Genomic DNA, 27,938 nt, shown 5'->3' with positions numbered 1-27,938 from the left:
GGGTAGAACTTTGTGAGAGTGGACCAATCCATGCGGCCGACAAACTTTCAAATCCCCAGTCCAAGCTTTCTTTCATTGAGAGCAATTTCTTATTTTTTATTTTACCAGGTAAGTTGACTGAGAACACGTTCTCATTTGCAGCAACGACCTGGGGAATAGTTACAGGGGAGAGGAGGGGGATGAATGAGCCAATTGTAAACTGGGGATTATTAGGTTTAGCGAGCTAAACATTCGTGAGTTCTCTTTATTTTCAACACAAGCATAGGATGAGTCATTGAGGCCAACAGTTGGAAATCTGCTGTACAGAAGGTAAATAGCTAGTTAAGTTACTTTGTTCCGTCATTGGTAATTGTCTGATATAATACCGTCATTGGTAATTGTCTGATATAATACTAGCAAGCTAGCTAATGTTGTTATAGCTAGCTAGCTTCAGTAAAGCAACCGTAGTCTGCTGTCCCCAGCGTCTAGATAGCCATGCCTTGCTAGTGCCAACTACTTTAGCAAACTAGCTAATGACATGGCTTTTCCCAGAGAAACGACTGTTAGCCACAAAACAAAGTATAACGTTACCGGTGGAGCAGAGAGATGCCTTTCTCAAGGGGAAAGAACCCCTCTTCCATCAAAGTTCCTGGAAAAGGATCAATAGGGGTGATGGAGAATCAGGTAACTAGCTAGAAGTTAACGTTATCAAACTCACATCTGCTGTCTGAAATCCTGCCTTTTTGAAAAGGTGTTACAATGATTGAACATGAAGCACTGTTTTCTGATCAGGCCAAAGTGTAGTAGCTAGCTATAACAAGGTCTAGCTAATTGATTTTTCTCTGCAAAATAAAACACGACCCTGTCTTTGTCTTCCTCAGGAGGGTGTTCACAGTAAGAGGTCTTCTCCACAGGGTGGCGTAAAGAAAAGGTCTGCCTTTGTTGACATCACTAATGTAAGCTGACCAAGGTTTTTCATCAGTGATGTTTGTGAATGTATGTGTAAAGTGATACTGAGAATAACCTCTTTGGTTAAACCGTTGCCAATATTTGTCTTTCATCAGGGGAACTTTTCAAATAAATATTACATCTCAAAATATTCCATTTATAACTACAGTATCCACAGCGTTTTTGTAACTCATACTTGGACAAGCAATATTATATAAATATTTCAGAAATTATCTCCGTTATACCAGTTGACGAGGCGATTGAAGTGTCATCACGTATAAGCACTGCACATGCGACACTGTTTCAAAGCAGTTTACGGACTCATTGAGGGGATTAGATTAATCTGGCCTGGGTAGGCCAGAGATATGTTGTATGTGTCTGGACAACGCACCATGCTGCCTTGTTGACAACATGGCAGAGCACTGCAGATTACTGTTAGATTTGAGAAGAACGCTCCTACCTTGCCGCATTTGCCCGTTCACGTCACAGGCCATAGACCGGTTCCCCGCGGCTTATCATAATCGATCCCATTATTAGAGTTTACAATAAACCGCTGATTTCTGTGAAGGAGCCCAAAGCCGTTGTAAGAGGGTGTTGGTCAATACTAAGCGCTGCGTCACAATAATATGTTAGAGTGGTACATTTTTCCATAGATGTTTGTTTTTGTCTTGATCCCCACCCTTCTTAATATTGACCTGGATTTGAACCAGGGTGTCTGTAGTGACGCCTCAAGCACTGAGATGCAGTGCCTTAGACCGTTGTGCCATTGTGTAATAAGCAGCTTTGATCCTGTAAATGTTGCCATTATGTGTAATGAATGGTGTAGCACTGCCTGGTTGGTACCCTATGTACTGCTAGGTTGGTACCCTATTTGGCCCTTTAAAATGTAAACGTGTCTGAGGAAATTTCACAATCTGAATGGTCATAAAGATTTACTTTTGTCTCTCGCATTTTACCCCTTTTGAATAGGCCACCAAGATTCAAATTAACAACCAGACCAAGATTGGGAAGCCTGCCAAGGAGGCACTTAGGAGCAAAGAAGCTGCCAAGAATGAAGCTAATCTGAAAGAGTAATGTTCCTCAGAGCCATTTCTTCGCCACACTGATCATCATTTACTAAAAGCTTAAGATCTAGATTGGATAGAATGGGTTAGACACGGTCACTGATGAGGTGACACAAAATGCCCTTGGCCTGAGTAATAAAGAGCATTTCTGTTCATCTCATTATGGAGCAGGTGACTTGGGCAGCTCGGATATCTTGCAGTCAGAACACACTGAAAATGACCGGAGGTCTATCCGATAGGGTTAGAATTAGATCAGTCTACTCTAATGGGATAATTATCTGACTAATTAGCATTTGTGACATTTCCATCAACTTCGATGTCCATTAATGTATTCAGTTCATAACAGCCTAAACTATTGTAGCTACAGTACATTCCGAATATATGCAGAACCCTTGACTTTTTCCACATTTTGTTACGTTACAGCCTTATTCTAAAATGGATTAAATTGTTTTTTCCCCTCAATCTACACACAATACCAATGACAAAGCAAAAACAGCTTTGTAGAAGCTTGGCACACCTGTATTTGGGGAGTTTCTACCATTCTCCTCTGCAGATCCTCTCAAGCTGTCAGGTTGAATCGGGAGCGTCGCTGCACAGCTATTTCCAGGTCTCTCCAGCGATGTTTGATCGGGTTCAAATCCGGGCTTTCGCTGGGCCACTCAAGGATGTTAAAGCCCCGCCTTATCACAGCTCACTGGTCACCATAGCAACACCCACCTGTGGCACGTGCTCCAGCAGGTATATTTCACTGGTCATCCCCAAAGCCATCACTTACTTTGGCCGCCTTTCCTTCCAGTTCTCTACTGCAAATGACTGGAACGAATTGCAAAAATCACTGAAGTTGGAGTCTTATATTTCCCTCTAACTTTAAGCATCTGCTGTCAGAGCAGCTTACCGATCACTGTACCTGTACACAGCCAATCTGTAAATAGCACACTCAACTACCTCATCCCCATATTGTTATTTATCCTCTTGCTCTTTTGCACCCCAGTATCTCTATTTGCATATCATCATCTGCACATCTCACTCCAGTGTTAATGCTAAATTGTAATTATTTCACCTCTATGGCCTATTTATTGCCTTCCTTACTCTTCTACATTTGCACACACTGTACATAGGTTTTTCTATTGTTATTGACTGTACGTTTGTTTGTGTAACTCTGTTGTTTTTGTCGCACTGCTTTGCTTTATCTTGGCCAGGTCGCCGTTGTAAATGAGAACTTGTTTTCAACTGGCCTACCTGGTGAAAATTTAAAAAAGGACATCGAGACTTGTCCCGAATGCTTCACCGTAGGGATGGTGCCAGAATTTCTCCAGATGTGACGCTTGGTATTCAGGCCAAAGAGTTCAATCTTGGTTTCATCCGACCAGAGAATCTTCTTTCTCATGGCCTGAGAGTCCTTCAGGTGTCTTTTGGCAAACTCCAAGTGTGCTGTTGTGTGCCTTTTACTGAGGAGTGGCTTCCGTCTGGCCACTCTACCATAAAGACCAGATTGGTGGAGTTCTGCAGAGATGGTTGTCTACAGTGGAGCTCTGGATCTCTGAATGACCATCGGGTTCTTGGTCACCTCCCTAACCAAGGCCTTTCTCCCCCGATTGCTCAGTTTGGCCGGGCGGCCAGCTCTAGGAAGAGTCTTGGTGGTTCCAAACTTCTTCCATTTAAGAATGATGGAAGCTATTGTGTTCTTTGGGACCTTCAATGCTGCAGACATTTTTTGGTACCCTTCTCCAGATCTGTGCATCGACACAATCCTGTCTCGGGGCTCTATGGGCAATCCCTTTGACGTCATGGCTTGGTTTTTGCTCTGACATGCACTGTCAACTGTGGGACCTTTATATAGACCGGTGTGTGCCTTTCCAAATCATGTCTAATCAATTTAGTTTACCACAGGTGAACTCTAATCAAGTTGTCTCAAGGAGGATTAATGGAAATAGGGTGCACCTGAGCTTAATTTTGAGTCAAAGCAAAGGGTCTTAATACTTATGTAAATAACGTTATTGTTTAAATTTATTCTAAAAAACTTTTCACTTTGTCATTATGGGGTATTGTGTGTAGATTGAGGGGGAAATGTTAGAATAAGGCTGTAATGTAACAAAATGTGGACAAAGGGAAGGGGTCTGAATACTTTCCGAATGCATTGTATATCAGATGTGTCCATTTTGTGTTCGTATATGTTCTCTCTCTTCCCAAAACAGCTGAAACATATTTTTAAAAAACATTTTTTTTAAACAATTGTAGACCTAAAGCTGTGTGCTCTAATGGGCAATCTATGAAGTTGGAGGTGGGCCTATCCCCAGAGAAAGCCCTGGTGGTATGGCCACAGGAGAAGACCACTCTTTGCCCAGGGAGACAGGTGAGAGACAGACACATCCATGCTATCAGCCCTCTGGGTTCAACAAGTTAGTCATTCTCCTCTGCCTGTGTCCTATTCCCAGGTGGTGCCTGACGAGTTTGACATTGACAAGGAATTCTATGGTGATGTTTCCATGAGCGCCGAGTATGCCAAGGAAATATTTGATTACCTGAGGGAGAGAGAGGTAAGGTGTTGTCTTGGGGTGTTTTCATATGGTGGAAGATAGTGGAAGATATCCTCTGAATGAAATGTTATCATTTTCTGCAGGAGAAGTTTGTTTTAAAGGATTACATGAACAGTCAGCCGGACTTGAACAAAGACATGAGAGGGATTCTGGTGGACTGGATGGTTGAACTTCAGGTGACTTTTGGTTACAGATAGCTTTGTTTGGTTGACCTATTGATTCTCTTCACACCAACATGTGTTTTGGGTATAGCTACCCTAACACATTCCAGATCCTAACGTCTACCTCTGCTCCATCTTCAGGAAAACTTTGAGCTTAACCACGAGACCCTGTACCTGGCGGTAAAGCTGACGGACCACTACCTGGCCTGCAGCGTCATCATGAGGGAGAGCCTGCAGCTCATTGGCTCCACAGCCATGCTCATCGCCTCCAAGTTCGAGGTGAGGCCCTGAGGGGTACAGGACTGGTCAGATCTGAACAGTTAAACATTATCCTTCAATTAGTAAGTATTGAGTATTGTCTTCCTCCCTTAGGAACGCACTCCGCCATGTATCGATGATTTCCTGTACATCTGTGATGACGCCTACAAGAGGGAAGAGATTATTGCCATGGAGATAAACATCTTGCAGGCACTGCAGTTTGACATCAACATTCCAGTCCCTTACCGCTTTCTCCGACGCTATGCCAAGGTGAGACCCTCCTTGTCCTTGGGCAGTACTCAGGAATGTATTTTGAAACAAGGATCCACAGGAGGAAAACAACCTGCTTCAGGTCACCCATATTTTTAAGGAGATGTATTTGTTTATATGCTGCGTTAGTAAATAGATGGACAAATGATTGCTTCTGCGTCCTCTCCCCAGTGTGTGAGCGCCAGCATGGAGACCCTGACATTGGCTCGCTATGTGTGTGAGCTGAGCCTTCTGGAGCTGCAGCAGGTTCCTGAGAGAGGCTCTCGCCTGGCTGCTGCCTGCCTGCTCCTGGCCCTCATCACTAAAGGCCTGGGAGGATGGGTGAGTGGGTGTACAATAATCAAATCAAATTTTATTAGTCACATGCGGCGAATACAACAGTTGTAGCCCTTACAGTGAAACAGTTACTTACGAGCCCATAACCAACAATGCAGTTAAAAATATTAAAAAAGACGGATAAGAAATAAAAGTAACAAGTAATTAAAGAGCAGCAGTAAAATAACAATAGCGAGACTATATACAAGGGAAGACTGGTACAGAGTCAGTGTGCGGTGGGCACCGGTTAGTTGAGGTAATATGTACATGTGGGTAGTTATCTATGCATATTCACTTTAATAACAACAGAGAGTAGCAGTGGTGTAAATTAGGGGGAGGGGGGGGCAATGAAAATAGTCTGGGTAGCCATTTGATTAGGTGTTCAGGAGTCTTATGGCTTGGGTGTAGAAGCTGTTTAGAAGCCTCTTGGACCTAGACTTAGCTCTCCGGTAACGCTTGCCGTGCGGTAGCAGAGAGAACAGTCTATGACTAGGGTGGCTGGTGTCTTGAACAATTTTTAGGGCCTTCCTCTGACACCGCCTGGTATAGAGGTCCTGGGTGGCAGGAAGCTTGGCCCCAGTGATTTACTGGGCCGTTTGCACTGCCCTCTGTAGTGCCTTGTGGTCGGAGGCCGAGCAGTTGCCATACCAGGCAGTGATGCAACCAGTCAGGATGCTCTCGATGGTGCAGCTGTAGAACCTCAGTCTCCTGAGGGGGAATAGGTTTTGTTGTGCCCTCTTCACGACTGTCTTGGTGTGCTTGGACCATGTTAGTTTGGTGATGTGGACATCAAGTAACTTCAAGCTCTCAACCTGCTCCATTGCAGCCCTGTCAATGAGAATGAGGGTGTGCTCGGTCCTCTTTTTCCTGTAGTCCACAATCATCTCCTTTGTCTTGATCACGCTGAGGGAGATGTTGTTGTCCTGGCACCACACAGCCAGGTCTCTGACCTCCTCCCTATAGGCTGTCTCGTTTTGTCGGTGATCAGGCCTACCACTGTTGTGTCAACGGCAAACTTAATGATGGTGTTGGAGTCGTGCCTGGCCATGCAGTCATGAGTGAACAGGGAGTACAGGAGGAGACTGAGCACGCACCCCTGAGGGGACGCTGTGTTGAGAATCAGCATGGCGGATGTGTTACCTACCCTTACCACCTGGGGGCGACCCATCAGGAAGTCCAGGATCCAGTTTCAGAGGGAGGTGTTTAGTCCCATGGTCCTTAGCTTATTGATGAGTTGAGGGTACTATGGTGTTGAAAGCTGAGGTGTAGTCAATGAATAGCATTCTCACATAGGTGTTCCTTTTGTCCATGAGGGAAAGTGTGGGGTGCCATAGAAATTACATAATCTGTTGGAGCGGTATGCAAATTGGAGTGGGTCTAGGGTTTCTGGGATAATGGTGTTGTGAGCCATGACCAGCCTTTCATAGCACTTCATGGCTACAGATGTGAGTGCTATGGTTCGGTAGTAATTTAGGCAGGTTACCTTAGTGTTCTTGGGCACAGGCACTATGGTTGTCTGCTTAAAACATGTTGGTATTACAGACTCGGACAGGGAGAGCTTGAAAATATCAGGGAAGACACTTGCCAGTTGGTCAGCGCATGGTCGCAGTACACGTCCTGGTAATCCGTCTGGCCCCGTGGCCTTGTAAATGTTGACCTGTTTAAAGGTCTTACTCACATCGGCTGCGGAGAGTGTGATCATAGTCTTCTGGAACAGCTGACGCTGTCATGCATGTTTTAGTGTTATTTGCCTCGACGCGAGCATAGAAATAGTTTAGCTCGTCTGGTAGGCTCGTGTCGCTGGGCAGCTCTCGGCTGTGCTTCCCTTTGTAGTCTGTAATTGTTTGCAAGCCCTGCCACATCCGACGAGCGTCAGAGCCGGTGTAGTATGATTCAATCTTAGTCCTGTATTGATGCTTTGCCTCAATACAGGAATCCCGGAACATATTCCAGTCTGTGCTAGCAAAACTTAATCTGACAACTTTTTTATATATATCTAGTCACTGGTGCTTCCTGCTTTCATTTTTGCTTGTAAGCAGGAATCAGGAGGATGAATTATGGTCAGATTTGCCAAATTGAGGGCGAGTGAGAGCTTTGTATGCGTCTCTGTGTGTGGAGTAAAGGTGGTCGAGAGTCGTTTTTTCCCTCTGGTTACACATTTAACATGCTGATAGAAATTTGGTAAAATGGATTTGTTTCCCTGCATTAAAGTCCCCAGCTATTAGAAACGCCGACTCTGGGTCAGCATTTTCTTGTTTGCTTATGGCAGAATACAGCTCATTCAGTGCAATCTTAGTCCCAGCCTCTGACTGTGGTGGTATGTAAACAGCTATGAAAAATGCAGATAGTGTGGTCTACAGCTTATCATGAGATACTCTACCTCAGGTGAGCAAAAGCTCAAGACTTCCTTAGATATTGTGCACCAGCTGTTATTTACAAAAATACATAGTCCCCTTGTTTTACCAGACGCTGCTGTTCTATTCTGCCGGTACAGCGTATAACCAGCCAGTTGTATGTTGATAATGTCGCCGTTCATCCATGACTCTGTGAAGCATAAGATATTGCAGTTTTGAATGTCCTGTTGGTAGTTTAATCTTGCGTGTAGGTCATCGATTTTATTCTCCAAAGAATGCACGTTTGCTAGCAGAATCGAAGGAAGTGGGGGTTTATTCGATCGCCTAAAAATTCAATATAAATGCAACATATTGTAAAGTCCAATGTTTCATGAGCTGAAAAAAAAAGATTACAGAAATGTTCCATAAGCACAGTTTTTTTTCTATCAAATTTTGTGCAAAAATGTGTTTACATTCCTGTTAGTGAGCATTTCTCCTTTGCTAAGATAATCAATCCACCTGACAGGTGTGGCATATCAAGAAGCTGATTAAACAGCATGGTCATTACACAGCTGCACCTTGTGCTGGGACAATAAAAGCCATTTTAAAATGTGCAGTAGTCACAACACAATGAGGGGAAAAAAAGACGAAAAAAACAGTGCTCTTGTTAGTATCACTGCTCTTTAATAAGCTTTGTGTCGGCCTCAAGGCTTAGTGATGCTAGCAAGAGCAGTGTGTGTTTTTCAATCTTATTCAACTGTTACCTTGCACCTGCAACAAAGATAGCTCAGATGTGCGAGTGCCTTTTCAATTTTGAGTTATACAATACCACAGATGCCTCAAGTTAAGGGAGCGTTCAATTGGCATGCTGACTGCAGGAATGTCCACCAGATCTGTTGCCAGATAATTTAATGTAAATTTCTCTACCATAAGCTGCCTCCAACATTTGTTTTTAGAGAATTTGGTAGTATATCCGTCCAACCGACCTCACAACCGCATACCACGTTTATGGCGTTGTGTGGGCGAGCGTTTTGCCGATGCCAACGTTGTGAGCAAAGTGCCCCATGGTGGCAGTGGGGTTATGTTATGGGCAAGCGTAAGCTACGGACAACGAAAACAATTGCATTTTATTGATTGATTGATTTTCTGTACTAGGGTTAAATCTGTTTAATCTTCGTTGAGACTTTTTGGTTTTTATTTGATGTTCTTGATTTAAGCTGCTGTGGTAAAACCTAAAATATTGTATTGCAATTTGAATGCACAAATATACCGTGACTAGATCCTAAGGCCCAGCTATCTGTGACCAACAGATACCAACTGTATTCCCAGTCGTGGGAAATCCATAGATTAGGGCCTAATGAATTTATTTCTATTGACTGGTTTCCTTATATGAAATGTAACTCAGTAAAACCAATGAAATAGTTGAATGTTGCGTTTAATATTTTTGTGAATTATAGTTAAAAGCGCATTTCTAATTAATGAGATGTATCTTTGTACCCCAGACATCCATGCTAGAGTACCACACTGGCTACACTGTGAAGGAGCTAACCCCCCTGGTGAAGACGCTGCGCACCATGCTAGCCTGTCCTACTGATGACAAGCTGACAGCCGTCACTACCAAGTATTCCCACAAGTAAGCCACCTTGCTCTGTTGTAGGTGACAGACATACCTTTCATGGAGGAAAATGTACTTGCTACGATTGACATGTTGCTGTCTCACCTAGCTATCTTAAATTGTAAGTCGCTCTGGATAAGAGCATCAACTAAATGACTAAAATGTAAAATAGAACATGGTAAAACAAGGGTTCGGCAGAGTGTCAACGTAGACTTACATGTTTTTAGATTTATTCTATGTCCAGGAAGAAAACATGTATTTTATTTCTGAATCTCTTGTATTTCAGAGTGTTCTTTGAGGTAGCGTGTATTCCCTTGGTGGCTGTCCAGACACTAGAAGATGCTCTGATAGAACAGCAAGTCTCCTATGTGAACCACAGAAGAGGAACTCTGCTGATAGTGTAAATAGGTTATTTATTTGTATGTCATATTTGTTGTCTCCTTGTAGAGGACAATATTTATAAATCAACAAGAGCACAATCTGATGAATTTGTTTTAGAGTAGTTATTTTTACACCAATACAAAATGCATGTAATAGGAATTATGTCAAACAGACAATAGGGTTTAACAATGTTTTTTTTATGTAGCATTCTAGATTTCTCAAGGTTTTGTATGAAAACTCAATTATCCAGTTAATTGACACTTGGGGGATTAAATATGTGTACTGTGTGTTTTTCTATGAGATTGTACATCTGGCTGGACCCAGACATGTCCAGACAATAACACAATCCCTGTTAGCTACTTCACCGTCAGCTACTTTAGTGAGTACACCCAGTATGTTAATTTTTTTCTCTTGCTTATGCAATGATTTTAGTACTTAATTTGCTGTCAGCAATCAATCAAATGTATTTATAAAGCCCTTACATCGGCTGATATTAAAGTGCTGCACAGAATCCCAGCCTAAAACACTGAAAAGCAAGCAATGCAGGTTAAGAAGTAGTGGCTAGGAAAAACTCCCAGAACCTAGGAAGAAACCTAGAGAGAAAACAGGCTGTGAGGGGTGGCCAGGTGGAGATTATAACAGAACATGGCCAAGATGTTCAAATGTTCATAGATGACCAGCAGAGTCAGATAATAATAATCACAGTGGTTGTCGAGGGTGCAACAGGTCACTACCTCAGGAGTAAACGTCAGTTGGCTTTTCATAGCCGATCATTAAGAGTATCTCTACCGCTCCTGCTGTCTGGAGTTGAAAACAGTAGGTCTGGGACAGGTAGCACGTCTGGTGAACAGGTCAGGGTTTCATAGCCGCAGACAGAACAGTTGAGACTGGAGCAGCAGCACGACCAGGTGGACTGGGGACAGCAAGGAGTCATCAGGCCAGGTAGTCCTGAGGCATGGTCCTGGGGCTGAGAGAGAATATACTTAAATTTACACGACACCAGATGAGACAGGATAAATACTCCAGATATAAGACTGACCCTAGCCCCCTGACAAACTATTGCAGCATAATACTGGAGGCTGAGACAGGAGGGGTCAGAAGACACTGGCCCCATCCAACTATACCCCCGGACAGGGCCAAACTGGCAGGATATAACCCCATCCACTTTGCCAAAGCACAGCCCCACACCATTAAAGGGATATTACTCAGACTCATTAAATGTTATATAGAAATGTCTGTCAGTGTGTGGCCATTTCCTTTATTCAAATGTACTGCATGTCAACATACGGTCCCACATCTAAACTCAGCAAAAAAAGAAACGTCCCTTTTTCAGGACCCTGTCTTTCAAAGATAATTAGTAAAAATCCAAATGACTCCACAGATATTCATTGTAAAGGGTTTAAACACTTTCCCATGCTTGCTCAATGAACCATAAACAATTAATGAACATGCACCTGGGGAACAGTCATTAAGACACTTACAGCTTACAGACGGTAGGCAATTAAGGTCACAGTTAGGCCTCTTTAGTGTCCTAAGTTTTCATTTCTACTGACTTAGAAAGTAAGATGCCCAGGGTCCCTGCTCATCTGGGTGAATGTGCCTTGGGCATGCTGCAAGGAGGCATGAGGACTGCAGATGTGGCCAGGGCAATAAATTGCAATGTCCGTACTGTGAGACGCCTAAGACAGGGAGACAGGACGGACAGCTGATCTTCCTCGCAGTGGCAGACCACGTGTAACACCTGCACAGGATCAGTACATCACACCTGCGGTACAGGATGGCAACAACAACTGCCAGAGTTACACCAGGAACGCACAATCCCTCCATCAGTGCTTAGACTGTCCGCAATAGGCTGAGAGAGGCTGGACTGAGGGCTTGTAGGCCTGTTGTCTCGTGAGGACCTGCCTTACATCACCGGCAACAACGTCGCCTATGGACACAAACCCACCGTCGCTGGACCAGACAGGACTCTTCACTGACGAGTCGCGGTTTTGTCTCACCAAGAATGATGGTCGGATTCGCGTTTATCGTCGAAGGAATGAGCGTTACACCGAGAGCTGTACTCTGGAGTGGGATCGATTTGGAGGTGGAGGGTCCGTCATGGTCTGGAGTGGTGTTTTACAGCATCATCGGACTGAGCTTGTTGTCATTGCAGGCAATCTCATGTGGTACCCTTCCTGCAGGCTCATCCTGACCTGACCCTCCAGCATGACAATGCCACCAGCCATACTGCTCATTCTGTGCATGATTTTCTGTAAGACAGAAATGTCAGTGTTCTGCCATGGCCAGCGAAGAGCCCGGATCTCAATCCCATTGAGCACGTCTGGGACCTGTTGGATCGGAGGGTGAGGGCTAGGGCCATTCCCCCCAGAAATATCAGAGAACGTGCAGGTTTTTTGATGGAAGAGTCTATACAAATATTTACACATGTTAATTTTGCTGAAAATAAATGCAGTTGACACTGAGAGGATGTTTATTTTTGAGTTTATATGATATGCATAGCAGTCTTACAATGAACAGTAGCCTTTAGAGGGTGTTTGTCCAACTTGTCAGTGAATTGTCCCTCTGCCATTTCAAATCCTGAGTCCAGACCATGTTGTTTTGAGATATATCAGGTATAATTGCAAATTGAGTGGGAAGGGGAGAATGGAGGAGAGAAACAGGAAGTGAGGATGCAGTCAGTGAAGGGAGGTAGTCATTAGAGCTGTAATTGAAGTGTGACAGATGGAGACACAGAGCTATAGCTGTGCTTCTCTTCTCATTAGACTGATTGCATGTCAGAAGTCATCCTGGTCTGCGACGTTCCACCTGGTTTAGTAGCACCAACACTTCTGGCCTATGTCAAGGAAGTCACTCGGAGACATGTCTTATCGATACAGTGTTGGTCAGTGAACACTAATAAACTTTGTAGTGTTTCAGATGCTGGTTAATGTGTCACAGGCTGGTCATATAACTCCATGATTAAGATACATTTACAGACCCATCTTATTGACAGAGTAGGCTAACAGAAGGAAAATTGCATATCATGCATACCCTTGATATGATTGGTCTATTCTCCAAAGATTAATTTGTAGAATGTCCTAACTCAAAAAAGAAGGTCAAAGTTATTTTATTCTCCTGTTTCACATCTCTAACCCAGCAGGTGCAGGCTGGCAGTAACCTGAGAGTTCCCTGATGTCTCCAGTTGATTGGGGTCTCTGTCATGTCCCTATATTGTATGTTCTTGCTGAGATGTCCATGGGCTGCCCATTGGTCCATATGTCAGACAGAGGGCCCTCATGAGACGGCAAGGTTCCTCCTCACTGTCCTGGATATGTCATAGCTGGTAACTCTCCCCTGGCCTGAGGTCAAAACATGGGCAGAAGATAATACTATTTTTCCGTGTTTTGGGTGCGCTACGTTTGTGAGAAAGTTGATTCCGATTTTCCAGGGGCTGTTTCAGCACCCTTACGTCCCACGGCTATGCCCTCGGCTATAGTTGTGTTAAGTAAACATAGGCTATGGATAAACACTGTCGAATTGACTGGATCTGAGGGATTGTCCTGTGTGTGAGTTGGTGACTGTATGACTCAGGCTAGCGCATGCACGCTAGGCTCAGCCTCTGGCTAGGACAGATGGAACATATTTAATATACCATTTTAAGGGGGTCAGGGACAGAAATAAAACATGTTATTTACAATGTTGTTATTGACAGCACAGTAGTAGGTCTACTGCATTAAATATGAAGTAGGTATATTTTCTTTCACTTTGTGCAAGAAATGCACATTCAGATGAGGAAAGCGAAAACCCCATCTAATTGAACACGTAATTTGCAAGCGGAATTTAGTCTTCAAAACAGACTGCAATTTACGTGCATTATTAAGAAATATTGAACAACAGTCTCATCTGAAAATGTATATGAGCAGTCACAAAGCAGAGCGGCATTGTGAGCGTGGCAGCGTCTTTGGATGGATGGAAGGCGTGGAGATAAGAACATTGGGTTTATTCTAGACTCTTAAGTCAGAGGATACGCCTTTACTTCTGCAACTGCCGCATATTTCACACGGAGAGTTCTCACTTTACCATGAAAGGAGGCTGACATACATGATGGGTTTATGAAGGAAATACGTTTTGACGAAGTGAAAACGAAAAGTGCGCGCAGAAGGTCCGACCGCATCATTGGCGGTATGTAACGTCTGGCTTTGAAATGGTTGTATATCCTATGTAGACATGCTAGCGCTCTCAAATAAGATAATTAATTTGCATCGGTTCGCTCTAGGGCTATACAGACCGTTTTAGGATCTTCAATTCTAAACAGCCTAGCCACTTTATATTTAGTAGACGCTCTTACCCAGAGCGACTAACAGGAACAATTAGGGTTAAGTGCCTTGCTCAAGTGCGCATCGACAGATTTTTTACCTAGTGGGCTCAGTGATTCGAACCAGCGACCTTTCGGGTTACTGTCCCAACGCTCTTAAGGCTAGCTACCGTCCATATAAAGCCTTAATTCGTTTTCAATCAAATGGCAACCACTTAATTGGCTGCAGCCCAAAGCTGAGGAATGGTGCTGGGAAAATGTAACCACTCTCAAATACGTAGATAGTCTTTGCACCCAAGCTCTGACAGTCCATGAGAACAACATGATAGTTTTACACTTTTGAAGCCCATTGAGACATTGTTTACTAATGGAGTAAATTAAGCAACTTTGTATTGGGTGATGATGGGGTAAGACAGTTGTAGGTCACGAGGCAATGAGTTATATTCTACAAGTAGACGTGCGTAAACAGCAGTAAATATTGCAGATTGTATTTTTTTTTTTAAAGTAGCCTATGGCCTGTAAAATGTCCCCTGCTCATTGATAATGTCATGAAGAACACGTGACACATACCTTAATTTAAAGAGACCTTATTAAAAGGTCTTCTGCAGTCACCCTTTCACTAAATTATTTGATTGTCTTAACCACAGAGATTGATATTAGGCATTGATCTTGGATCTCATGGTTAATTGATTGCATTAGGTGAATGACTGCCCTTGTATAGTCTGATTAGTGTTGAGTCAGCAGGTCTGTTCTTGACTGCAATGTAATCCTTTGCACAAATCCAGGCAAACACATATATTTATCAAGTGCATAGGGTCGATTCTGACCTGAGTTAAGTGTAAATGGAACGTAATTCCCTTTATATGCACTTCTGTGTGTATTCTGACCTTGAAATTAAGCATATAAATAGAATGCTATTAACCCGTTATTGGTTTGTATGAAGTTATGAATGTGTAGCGGACGTGTCTAGATACACTGTATTCTGATCTTGAATTAAATCCCCTAATAATTCCACTACCCTTACACGCGAGGAAACTAATTCATAAGGTCCAGCGAACCTACCGGTTCCAAGTGGTAAAAGCATCTATTTTTTTTCTCCATAGAAATAACACCATTCCCCAGGCACTGTAATTTACAACTTGATAAGAGCTATTGATACGAGCTAGCTAATCTGTTTGGATAAGGGCATTTTAAATATCTTGTTTTAGATACATTTTACCTGATAATCCTGGAGACATGTGAAATCACTCATATGAAGCATATCAACATAACTTTCCCACAGTAAAGTTTATGAAATGTGCCATTATGCAGAATTTAAATTGTACAACCTTTAAACTTGCAGGGATGGGCACTCCAGAATATCTTAATTACAGGCTACCACGACTTTCTCTGTCTCCTATTTCTTTCATGTTAAATATTAGCCACAATCAGTATCGACCTTCAGTAGGCCTAATAACCACATATTCAACTGCCAATTTACTGTTAGTTCCCTTCAGGTTGTATAGCCTACAGTACATTATCATTCCATTTCTTTACATTGTTTCGTTTACCTTCATTTGCATCATCTGTAAATGCTGTCACTGCCGTGTGGATGTTGCGGAGCATCATTAGTAACTGTTGATAAAACATTTTTTTGAAAGTAGTCTAAATGTTATGGAGCAGATGCTCAAGCCATAACAGTTTGAACCCAATGCATGGCGCAATAATGTGTCATCACACAGTTCTATGGTTAAGCAATAGCAGGGTATAACCTACTATTGTACACTATTCTCCTTATAATGATATGTACACTAATCTTCCAACATTACCATGGGTTCAAGAACTGAATGTGACAATTTTCTGAATGAATCAAACCACCGTTTTATTTCTTTCATGCATAAAGGCTCTCCAAACCTGTTTTTTATGATTCATAAATACTTAAACCTAAATAATCAACAAGATCCTAGTATTTTTAAATCCACCAATTGGTGCTGAAATTGAGACAGATGTGTGTATTTAGATGGCTTTCTTTCATTGATCCCTAATGTTCTGAACGTTCTCTCCATATATTCTATTGAGTCTGTCGACTAAATTCAAACTTAAAGGGATATTTAAAGGGATGGCTTAAGATAAATGTACTGAAAACCCTATTGAATGACAACTCCACAAGAAAATATGTTTGCCAGCAAGTGGGATGGTTTTCAGCAGTTGAATTACATTTATTCAGAGCGTGTTACTCGGTTGAATAAGGTAAGTGCGAATACCAAATACTGACAAGTTCTTAAGGCGTGCGTAGAAAAGGCGTGAATTCCTATGTTGGAATCGGACCCATAATGTCTGAGGTAACTATGAATGAGTCCTTATAAGAAAACAAATAATGAAATGACAGTTCTTAGGAAGAGGATATCCCTTTGGTATGGTACAAGAATGGATTGTTAATGATCAGTTATGTTTCTTTGGTAGCTATTGATTATATTATACTACTATTATATTACACACTATAGACTTTTTTCTACATGGAATAAACGCTTGTTTATTCAATGTGTAACTCTGTGTTGTTGTTTGTCGCCTGCTTTGCTTTATCTTGTCCAGGTCGCAGTTGTAAATGAGAACTTGTTCTCAACTAGCTTACCTGGTTAAATAAAGGTGAAATAAAAAAAATAAAAAAAATATTGCATATGCCCATTTAAAACCTGTCTGGCCGAGGCGTTCCGCTAGCGGAACTCCTCCCACATTCCACTGAAAAGGCAGAGCGCAAAATTCAAAAAATATTTTTTTGAAATATATAACTTTCACACATTAACAAGTCCAATACAGCAAATGAAAGATCCACATCTTGTGAATCCAGTCAACATGTCCGATTTTTTAAATGTTTTACAGCGAAAACAGCAGGTATATTTATGTTAGCTCACCAGCAAATACAAAGAAGGACAGACATTTTTCACAGCACAGGTAGCATGCACAAAGCCAACCTAACTAACCAAGAACCAACCAAACTAACCAAGAAACAACTTCAGATGACAGTCTTATAACATGTTACACAATAAATCTATGTTTTGTTAAAAAAATGTGCATATTTGAGGTATAAATCAGTTGTACATTGCAGCTACCATCACAGCTACCGTCAAAAATAGCACCGAAGCAGCCAGAGTAATTATAGAGACCAACGTGGAATACCTAAATACTCATTATAAAACATTTCTGAAAAATGCATCGTGTACAGCAAATGAGACAAGCATCTTGTGAATCCAGCCAATATTTCAGATTTTTTAAGTGTTTTACAGCGAAAACACAATATAGCATTATATTAGCTTACTACAATAGCCTACACAGAACCGCATTCATTCATCAAGGCACGTTAGCAATAGGCACGTTAGCGAATAAACCAGCAAAAGATATACATTTTCACCAACCTTCATAAACCTTCCTCAGATGACAGTCCTATAACATCAGGTTATACATACACTTATGTTTTGTTCGAAAATGTGCATATTTAGAGCTGAAATCAGTGGTTATCCATTATGCTAATGTAGCTTCTTTTTCCCAGAATGTGCAGATATTTCTATTAGACTCTCACCTATTCTGACTAAATAGCTATTCATAAACATTACAAAAAAATACATGTTGTATAGGAAATGATACTAACACTAGTTCTTAATGCAATCGCAGTGTTCGAATTCTAAAAATATCTTCATTACGACATCCACCTTACGTTATAGCGAGAGAGTGCCCAAAATCTGGGCGCAAAACTACTAGTATACAGTTCGACAGATATATGAAATAGCATCACAAAATGGGTCCTACTTTTGGTGATCTTCCATCAGAATGTTGGACAAGGGGTCCTTTGTCCAGAACAGTCGTTGTTTGGATTTAGAACATCATTTTTCCCTCCTGATTTAGCAAGCACACTGGCCAAGTGGCTAGAAGCTCTCCTTTCTGAACAAAGGCACACAACACGCCTAACATCCCCAATAAATTTCAAAAATCTAATAAAACTATATTGAAAAAACACACTTTACGATGATATGGTCACATGTATCAAATAAAATCAAAGCCGGAGATAGTAATCGCCTATAACGACAGCTATTCCGATGGCAAATCCAGGACCAACTTCGCGCCTTCCTGAAAACATAAAATGGGTGCCACGTCATTCCAAGAGGACGTATTCCATCTCAGACCAAGATAATCACTCCATTTCTTCTCTCACTGCATCTTGACATCCTGGGGAAGGTGTATGACGTGCATGTATACTCATACGTGTCATGCCCATTTATAGGCAGGCCCTTGAACAGAGCATAATTTTCAGACTTTCCACTTCCTGGTCATAAAGTGTGCTGCCAAATGAGTTCTGTTTTACACAAACAAAATTCAAACGGTTTTAGAAACTAGTGTTTTCTATCCAATAGTAATAATAATATGCATATTGTACGAGCAAGAATAGAGTACGAGGCCGCTTAAATTGGGCACGTTTTTCCCCCATAGTGTAAATAGCGCCCTCTATCCTCATCAGGTTTTAATAAGAGAAAGCATTTTCCAATGGCAGAGTTGATCTGACTTTGGATCTTGAAGAATAGTTTGGCCTTGCCCGCCAAGCCCAAAGTCAATTGAACAGTCAAGTGGTAGACTATGCTTTCATACTTTTATAACATTTATCGGGCTATACATTAACGTGCCAGTTAAAGTCTCCCCTGGGATGCAGATCATAGTGTTAAAAAAAATATCTATTCTGACTGTGGAAATGGACGGGGGACCTATTTGCCTACACCACATGCTTGCAGACAGGTTTTTATTTTAGCATGCTGTCCCCATAGGAGAGAGCCAGTCATGAATAATCAGCACTACATGGACCATTTTTAAAAGTTTTAAACAGATACTGACATGGTGTTTCATCCATGGTTTAATACTAACCCTCACAATATAGCATACCACCCTGCATACCACTGCTGGCTTGCTTCTGAAGCTAAGCAGGGTTGGTCCTGGTCAGTCCCTGGATGGGAGACCAGATGCTGCTGGAAGTGGTGTTGGAGGGCCAGTAGGAGGCACTCTTTCCTCTGGTCTAAAAAATATCCCAATGCCCCAGGGCAGTGATTGGGACACTGTCCTGTATAGGGTGCCGTCTTTCGGATGGGACGTTAAACGGGTGTCCTGACTCTCTGAGGTCATTAAAGATCCCATGGCACTTATCGTAGGGGTGTTAACCCCAGTGTCCTGGCCAAATTCCCAATCTGGCCCTCAAACCATCATGGTCACCTAATAATCCCCAGTTTACAATTGGCGCATTCATCCCCCTCCTCTCCCCTGTAACTATTCCCCAGGTCGTTGCTGCAAATGAGAACGTGTTCTCAGTCAACTTACCTGGTAAAATAAAATAAGAACATCTGATGTCATAGCTTATGTCTACAACACGTAAGCCTAAGTCAAATTTAAGAAACAACATTATTACCATTTTGAATCATGCCTGGGCAGTTTACTAAGATCAAATAATATACTTTATTCTCTCTATCTGGTATGCATCAGGCAGTTGTAGTGAATCAACAGTCTCAAATCTCTACATCCATCATTTATAATGTTGATTAGGGTTTATAGGGAAACTTGTAGTTCTTAGCTTACAGTCTACATAGTGTACATACTGCATCACATGTGGATTTCTGTAAACTCTGCTTCTTCAAATGTTGTCTGTATATCCTGTTTATCGCCTGACTGTATATCCTGTTAATCGTTTGTGTATATCCCGTTTATCATCTGACTGTGAAAGATTAGTGGAATCTGTGTGGGTAGCTGGACAGGTAGGATGACTGACAGTGAAGGTGAACAGATGGTCACGTGTCAGAAGAATGGATGAGACTGAGGCAGGAATTCCTTTAACCATAGTGGTATATTTACTGAGTAGTCTGTGCTGCATAACAAAGGAAACAATAACATGTCTCCAATCATATTCATAATCACAAAGATCAAATCATAACAATCATTCATTATTAACATAATTAGGGAATTCAACAATCCAGTTCATTAAGAAGTCAATAGTAATCACTCGTGAGTCATTTAGGCTCTTAACTATTTATCATAAATCATGAAATAAATACAAACAGTGAATGGTCATTCAATCTATAATCTCCTTTAGTTTGATATCAAAGTCGATCAGTTAGCAAACAATGACGTTTCTCATTTCACCCTTTCAATTGTCTTCATGTGTACATGTAATTAAATATTAACCATATCGATTGCATAATTGGCCTATGAGGATCCGTATGGCCGCGATCATTTACAATTCACATTACACAATATGTTTGAAGCGTGCGCTCCAAGCCGCGCTCCTCGTTAATAAATATAAACAATAACTGATGGCCCACTCTCGATCGCAACAGATAGTTCAGATGAAAGGTAACAGAGTCGGTGGACTTACGTGGATTCATGGACGCACAGAACTTCGAGCAGACGGAGTTAAGGAAGAGAAAGCAGCGAGATCAGGCGATGCCGTTTTCCTCCTTTTATGTGGATGAGATCTGTCGGTCATTGCCACCTGACCTAATTAAAGGCGCTCTGGCCCAGCTGAGTAAGTGGCCATTAATTAAAGGATTATTCCACCAACTCCATGGGCCTTTTCTACATACTGTATATCCTGTTTATCGTCTGTATAGCCTGTTTATCATTTGTGTATATCCCGTTTATCGTCTGACTGTGTATCCTGTTTATCGTTTGTGTATATCCTGTTTATCGTCTGACTGTACATCCTGTTTATTGTCTGTATATCCTGTTTATCGTCTGTCTATAGATCCTGTTTATCGTCTGTCTGTGTATCCTGTTTATCGTTTGTGTGTATATCCTGTTTAATGGGGCAGGACCATTTCACCAAGTAAAATTAATTTACATGCAAATGTACTTGGCAAATAAAGGTGATTCTGACTCTGATTAAAGGTTCCTAATGTGTGGGACACCTAGGCTGTCAAATTGAGGACAATTCCCCTTGCTGAGGACAGAATGACCTCTGCCAGCTCTAGATGTCAAGTTAATTAGTCTCTTCAGAACCATTTCCTGTAAGTGAACAATTTCAGAATAGCCTCTCCTCTCCTGAGAATCCTATCATAGCATCACCGACCAGGGCATTGTCCTGCGTTTGGTTTTTCCCAGGAACTCAGTCTGGGTTGTGTCTGTGCTTTAATGTTTGTCTGATGACTCTTGATTAGGGTAAGAAGTGGAATGAATTCTTGAGTTATAAACATAGGGCTATATGATACCATACATGGCATTACAGCGGTCAGAGGAGTTAGCTAAAGCTGGAACAGATCTGGATCAACACATTTAGTAGGACTTAAAGTGGAACTGACAACGTTTTATCAACATGAAATCTGATAAGAATCTGTTAATGTACACCCCCAGGAAGAATATGACGCCTTTCATTTTTTAAATTATTATTATTTTCACGTTTTCAGACCTTCATAGAATGTTCGGGAATGATGGGAAACCGGCCGTGCGTTTGGACAATTAACAGACACTGCAGTAAATAAAACCTAATAAAAACATATGTCTTGTCCAGGACCAGACTCTACACAGACCGGTGCGCCATAGCCAATCAGAGCTACAGTAGGCCTTTATGCAAAAGCCATTTGCCACACAGCCTGCAATCATTCACTTTGAAATGGACTGTGTGTTTACAGGCAGTAGCAACAGTGTGACTTTAGACCATTAGAAAGCATTGCCAAAAGCCACAAAATAACAATGGATTTCTGCAAAGATGTAAATAACAAAAATCCTCTTACATTTGGGAACTTTAAAGTCCTATTGATCAAACAACCATATGAAACGGTAGGCTCTCTCTCCCTCCCTAAGATCAACAACGAATGTTAGCCAGCGCGAGATGAGCTAAAATCTAACGGGGCAAGAGTAGATAAACCCTCTGAAACTTTTTCAGCTTGTAGTTGGCCATCAAAATTGCACTCATGGGTCTCCTGAGTGGCGCAGGGGTCTAAGGCACTGCATCGCAATGTTAGAGGCGTCACTACAGATCCGGGTTCGACCCATGAGGCGGAACACAATTTGCCCAGCGTCATCCGGGCAGTGGTGTAAAAGTACTACTTAAGTCGTTTTTGGGGGGTATCTCTACTTAACTATTTATATTTTTGACTACTTTTACTTCAATACATTTCTAAAGAAAATAATGTACTTTTTACTCCATACATTTTCCCTGACACCCAAAAGTACTAGTTACATTTTGAATGCTTAGCAGGACAGAAAAATTGTCCAATTCACACACTTATCAAGAGAACATCCCTGGACATCCCTACTGCCTCTGATCTGGCGGACCCATTAAACACAAATTATTATTTTGTAAATTATATTTGAGTGTTGGTGTGCCCCTGGCTATCCATAAAATAATAAAACAAGAAAATCATTCAGTCTGGTTTGCTTAATATAAGGAATGTGAAATGATTTATACTTTTGCTTTTACTTAAGTATATTTTAGCAATTACATTTACTTTTGATACTTAACTATATTTAAAACCAAATACTTTTGGACTTTTACTCAAGTAGTATCTTACTGGGTGACTCACTTTTACTTGAGTCATTTTCTATTAAGGTGTCTTTACTTTTACTCAAGTATGACAATTGTGTACTTTTTCCACTACCGAGTCCAGGTTAGGGGAGGGTTTGGCCGGCTGGGATGTCCTTGTCTCATCGCGCTCTAGCGACTCCTTGTGGCGGCCGTGTGCATGCACGCTGACTTTGGTTGCCAGCTGTATGTTGTTTCCTTCAACACATTGTTGCGTCTGGCTTCCGGGTTAAGCGAGCAGTGTGTCAAGAAGCAGTGCGGCTTAAGGTACCGTGTTTCGGAGGACGCGTGGCTCTCGACCTTCCCCGAGTCCGTACGGGAGTTGCAGTGATGGGACAAGACTGTAACTAGCAATTAGGTATCATGAAATTGGGGAGAAAAATGGGTAAAAAATAAATACAATTTGCACTGATAAACATTGGGGAATAGTAGCCTGCTCACCCATTCTTCAACTTCTCTGCCAATGCACGCTTGTTCTAACCGATGTTTTGACAATTAATTGGGAACTGCCTGCTCACCCATTTGATCAATGCCAAATACATTTGATTGACAAATAAGAGATATGCATGCTAACTGTGGATAACAGTCGTTCAAGTTCAGCATAGCTAGCTAGCAAAGCTATTCACATTTCTTGCTAGCTAACCAAATGACAGCAACATCTCTAGCTGTAGCCACCAAAAAATAATATGATGGGAAAAAGTTGGCCACTCACCCACTCGCATAAGGACATGACAGCGTCCCAGCAGCTAGCTAGCTAACGTTAGGCTCTGTGTTTTTAGCTTGCTAAATAAAGAGCTACATAAATAGATACACTAGTTTATTAGCCCGTTACGACTGACTTGTGATCATTGCCCGTTGTAGATTGATTGTATTGACATTCCCAGCCTTAGTTACATGGTCTGTTTTTGTCCCAAAAATGTAGTCATTGAAACTGAAACAGTGCATCCCGAATGGGTGGAGGCAGCAAAAAATTGACCAGGCCAGCTGTGATTTACAACCTGATAGCAATATTTTTTTACATTTCTACCAAGAAATGTATTGGTGAATTCCTATTAATCATGCATTGAACTGCATCCATCTATTCTGCCAACAATACACGTACTCTACTAGTCTTGCTAATACCAGCCTCTCTACGTCCTTGACTTGAGTCTGCAACAGCTACTTTGGTGTGTCTTCTTTGGTATTATGGCGGTCCGCAAACAAATGTCATAGGTGCATGCCACCCCCTATTGTATTGGCTGTGTCTTAGCCTATTCTCTATATCCTCTATGATTTACGTTCCATTCCTGCGGTATAATTGACAACAATGGCCATGAACGCCTAAAAACCAACCTTACTGAAGCACATGTTATTCATATCACTCTCTATTGGCCTTGGCCAACTCACAGAGATCCTCTTAGGATTCTTCACCCTGGATACATCTTCCTCTACTACTCTCTTCAGTGCCTCTGCATTCGACACCTTCTGCACTACTCTGATCCTGGCAACCTCAACCTGTCTTTCTCTCACTGGACACCTCTGATCTCCAGCACCATGGGTACCCCTACAGTTAACACACACACTTTTGTTCCACTGATACTACACATTCCTTTGTCTCATGTTCTCCTTCACACTTCTCACATCTCAGAATCTCCCTGCTACACACTGCTGCCACATTACCATAAGTTTGACACCTAAAACACGAATGGATTTGGGACAAAAGCTCTCACGGGATAACTGACAGATCCTAACTTGACTTTATCTGGTAAAGACTCAAAACTCAGTAGTCCAGACTGTGTCTTTTCCATTACATCGCGCTCTCCACCGGGTCTGCGTCAAACCAAATGGCGGGCATCACAGACACAGGGAATCTTCCACTTCAGTTCATCTTCCTCAACACTTAACGCCACTCCAGTTATTTGTATTTATTATGGATCCCCATTAGCTGGATCCCCATTAGCTGCTACCAGAGGGAGTGCCCTGCTCTGGAGAGGAAAGCAAGTCACAGTTCTTGTCCCCAGTCGCGTTGTACAGAGCGCACGCTCCCTCTGGACAGCAGAAACGCACAGAATCTACATACCACTTCGAGTCACTTTCACTGAACAAACATTCCCTAACCTCTTTTCCACCCAACCTGACACCACATATGGATCAGCCAGAAGGCAAAGATCCATTCTCTCAAAGTCTCACTCCCACTGGGCCAAAATCACCTTCATCACCATCTGGACAAGGCCTGAACTCCGCAGTCCTCACCGCAGGTACTGCATCCATACCCTTGTCAGGTTCCATCACTGAGCTACTAGAGCACGTATTCCTCTTCCCAGTACACTCAGCTCCTTCTTGTCAGTCATCACTGCACCTGCACCTGCACCACAATTATTTAACTTTCCTTCTCGAGCTCTTCCAAAAGTTCTGTGCAATCCTCCATTCCATATTCCATCAAAACATGTTTCACTTTTCTCCTTATCTGCCATCTTCCCCTTCGACAGATCTTCCAGAAGGCTTCTGCTATCCCCCACTCTATATTTATTCATAATACACTATATATACAAAAGTATGTGGACACCCCTTCAAATGAGTGGATTTGGCTTTTTCAGCCACACCCGTTCCTGACAAGTGTATAAAATCAAGCACACAGCCATGCAATCTCCATAGACAAACATTTACAGTAGAATGGCCTTACTGAAGAGCTCAGTGACTTTCAACGTGGCACTGTCACAAGTCAGCTTGTCAAATTTCTGCCCTGCTGGAGCTGCCCCCGTCAACTGTAAGTGATATTGTGAAGTAGAAACATCTAGGAGCAACAATTGCTCAGCCGAAGTGGTAGGCCACACAAGCTCACAGAATGGGACCGGTGACTGCTGAAACGCGTAGTGTGTAAAAATCGTCTGTCCTCAGTTGCAACATTCTCTACCGAGTTCCAAATTGCTTCTGGAAGCAACATCTGCACAAGAACTGTTCATCGGGAGCTTCATGAAATGGGTTACCATGGCTGAGCTGGTGCACACAAGCCTAAGATCACCATGCGCAATAAGTAACGTCGGCTGGAGTGGTGTAAAGCTTGTCACCATTGGACTTTGGAGCAGTGGAAATGCATTCTCTAGAGTGATGAATCACGCTTCACCATCTGACAGTCTGACTGACAAATCTTGGTTTAGCGGATACCTGGAGAACGCTACCTGCCCCAATGCATAGTGCCAACTGTAAAGTTTGGTGGAGAAGGAATAATGTTCTGGGGCTGTTTTTCATGGTTCGGGCTAGGCCCCTTAATTCCAGTGAAGGAAATCTTAACGCTACAGCATACAATGACATTCTAGAGAATTCTGTGCTTCCAAATTTGTGGCAACAGTTTGGGGAAGGCCCTTTCCTGTTTCAGCATGACAATGCCCCCATGCACAAAGTGAGGTCCATATAGCACTGGTTTGTCGAGATTGGTGTGGATGAACGTGACTGGCCTGCACAGAGCCCTGACCTCAACTCCATCGAACACCTTTGGGATGAATTGGAACGCCGACTGGAGCCAGGCCTAATCGCCCAACATCAGTACCCGACCTTGTAGCTGAATGGAAGCAAGTTCCAACATCTAGTGGAAAGCCTTCCCAGAAGAGTGGAGGCTGTTATAGCAGCAAAGGTGGGACCAACTCCATTTTAATACCCATGATTTTAGAATGAGATGTTTAAGCTAGTGTTCACATACACTTGGTCATGTAGTGTATATTCCAGGACGGTAGCTCTCCAGGAACAGGGTTGGAGTTAACCTACAGGAGGGTAGCTCTCCAGGAACAGGGTTGGAGTTAAAACCTACAGGAGGGTAGCTCTCCAGGAACAGGGTTGGAGTTAAAACCTACGGGAGGGTAGCTCTCCAGGAGCAGGGCTGGAGTTAAAATCTACAGGAGGGTAGCTCTCCAGGAACAGGGTTGGAGTTAAAAGCTACAGGAGAGTAGCTCTCCAGGAGCAGGGTTGGAGTTAAAATCTACAGGAGGGTAGCTCTCCAGGAACAGGGTTGGAGAGCCCTGTTCTACATCATGGATTTTTTTGTTTTCCTACAGACAATTGTAGGCTGGTGGGTGGAACTATACAAGGACAAGCTCATTGTAATGGCTGGAATGACATGGAACGGTAACAAACACATCAAACATATGGAAACAACATGTTTAACTCCGTTCCATTTAATTCCATTTCAGCCATTACAATGAGCCCGTCCTCCTGTAGCTTCTCCCACCAGCCTCCACTGCTACAGACATTGTCAGTGCTGGGATGCATTTTAAAACATTAAACTTTCCACCACTCCCCCATCGGTAAATTTGTGGTAAATTCGTGTAGCTTGGTGTTTGGTGAGCAAATTAAACGTGACAAAAAAAAATCTTTCAGACGATTGAATCGCCTCAATGTTTGGAAGGAATGAAGACATCCAAGGACTAAAATTAACTCCGTCTATTTCTAATTTGTCTTTCTCTTTAGCCTTTAGTCCCTTTGAAGGATAATGCATTGACATCGTTTGGAATTATAGCACGGCATGGTATGACATTTTTATGTTCTTACGGTGGTAGTGACTTCTAGTCTGACTGTCAAAGATACAGCATATTACCCAGACTCCTGATGTGGCACAGAGACCAATGTGATACACATCAGCAGTTGGCCGTTCTTACAGAAGTATAGCATGCAATGCCATCTGGGGTCTTCTTCAATAGCCAAGCGCTGTATCAAGTCTGTATAATTTCTTTGCTAATTTAATCAAATCAACTTTTTGTCACTTGCGCCGAATACAAGTGTAGACTTTACAGTGAAACGCTTACTTACAAGCCGTTAACCAACAGTGCAGTTCAAGACTTACAGTCACTGCGGATCTTATTGATGCTGCATGCTTTCTGGCAGCGGTCCAGCTGTTCCTTGACTCCGTGGATCAGAACCGGATCCATGTCCCGTGATCACACACTGCACATCCTCTTTGGCACCAGCAGAGAGCCCAGAGCATCCAGACCATCTGGCAGGAATAGCGGACTTTAACCAGAGCAATTAGGGAATCACGCCTACTGCCATCTGCTCTAAATGTATACTCTGTATGATGTGCACATGCGAATATAATGTCAAGTCTAGTAGTACGTCATTTGAAAAAATAAAATAGCCTAATTGTTTAGGGGGGGAGTAAACAAGGGAAAAATAACATTTGCACATACAGTACAAATATTTGTTATGCAAAGTCTCCTATGACAACAAAAACAATCCCGCAATAGGTCCTTAGTTTTGTGGTTATGATAAGGAGAGTGTATCGCT

The 27,938-nt window shown here is 42.3% G+C and overlaps 2 protein-coding genes and 1 long non-coding RNA gene across 5 annotated transcripts in view; 2 read left to right on the top strand and 1 right to left on the bottom strand.

Annotated features, from left to right (window-relative positions):
- LOC129863488 (G2/mitotic-specific cyclin-B3-like) lies at positions 1-11,097 on the top strand. 3 transcript variants are annotated; one of them, XM_055935516.1, is made up of 13 exons: positions 8-108; positions 261-309; positions 532-663; positions 861-935; positions 1,897-1,997; positions 4,230-4,344; positions 4,427-4,528; positions 4,612-4,704; positions 4,831-4,968; positions 5,062-5,217; positions 5,389-5,538; positions 9,368-9,498; positions 9,767-11,097. In XM_055935516.1, exons 3-13 carry the CDS (start codon positions 586-588, stop codon positions 9,882-9,884), a joined length of 1,257 nt encoding a protein of 418 aa, XP_055791491.1. In that variant the 5' UTR covers positions 8-108; positions 261-309; positions 532-585; the 3' UTR covers positions 9,885-11,097. The 3 variants fall into 3 exon arrangements, with proteins under 3 accessions (XP_055791493.1, XP_055791491.1, XP_055791492.1); XM_055935517.1 differs by having other exon boundaries at positions 29-108; positions 266-309; XM_055935518.1 differs by lacking the exon at positions 261-309 and having other exon boundaries at positions 1-108.
- On the bottom strand, positions 9,877-21,025 carry LOC129863494 (uncharacterized). Its single transcript, XR_008760969.1, has 2 exons — positions 20,541-21,025; positions 9,877-10,828 (listed from the first exon to the last, which is right to left on the bottom strand). It is a non-coding gene; the product is annotated as an uncharacterized LOC129863494 (long non-coding RNA).
- LOC129863487 (5-hydroxytryptamine receptor 2A-like) overlaps positions 13,678-27,938 on the top strand; it is a 20,790-nt gene continuing 6,529 nt past the window's right edge. The window contains exon 1 of the mRNA XM_055935515.1: positions 13,678-14,025. The gene's annotated coding sequence lies outside the window, so the exon portion shown is untranslated. The remainder of the gene's footprint in view (positions 14,026-27,938) is intronic.

Source organism: Salvelinus fontinalis, chromosome 10 (assembly GCF_029448725.1).
Source record: "Salvelinus fontinalis isolate EN_2023a chromosome 10, ASM2944872v1, whole genome shotgun sequence".
Classification (NCBI taxonomy): Eukaryota; Metazoa; Chordata; class Actinopteri; order Salmoniformes; family Salmonidae; genus Salvelinus; species Salvelinus fontinalis.
This window is presented reverse-complemented; position numbering and strand designations above follow the sequence as displayed.

What these genes read in the sequence shown, in the direction of transcription:
- LOC129863488 (XM_055935518.1), top strand. Translation starts at nt 586, where the DNA reads ATGCCTTTCTCAAGGGGAAAGAACCCCTCTTCCATCAAAGTTCCTGGA. An exon ending in AATGAAGCTAATCTGAAAGA is followed by an intron (nt 1,998 to 4,229) that starts GTAATGTTCCTC and finishes AAACAATTGTAG; the next exon opens with ACCTAAAGCTGTGTGCTCTA. An exon ending in CTCTTTGCCCAGGGAGACAG is followed by an intron (nt 4,345 to 4,426) that starts GTGAGAGACAGA and finishes TCCTATTCCCAG; the next exon opens with GTGGTGCCTGACGAGTTTGA.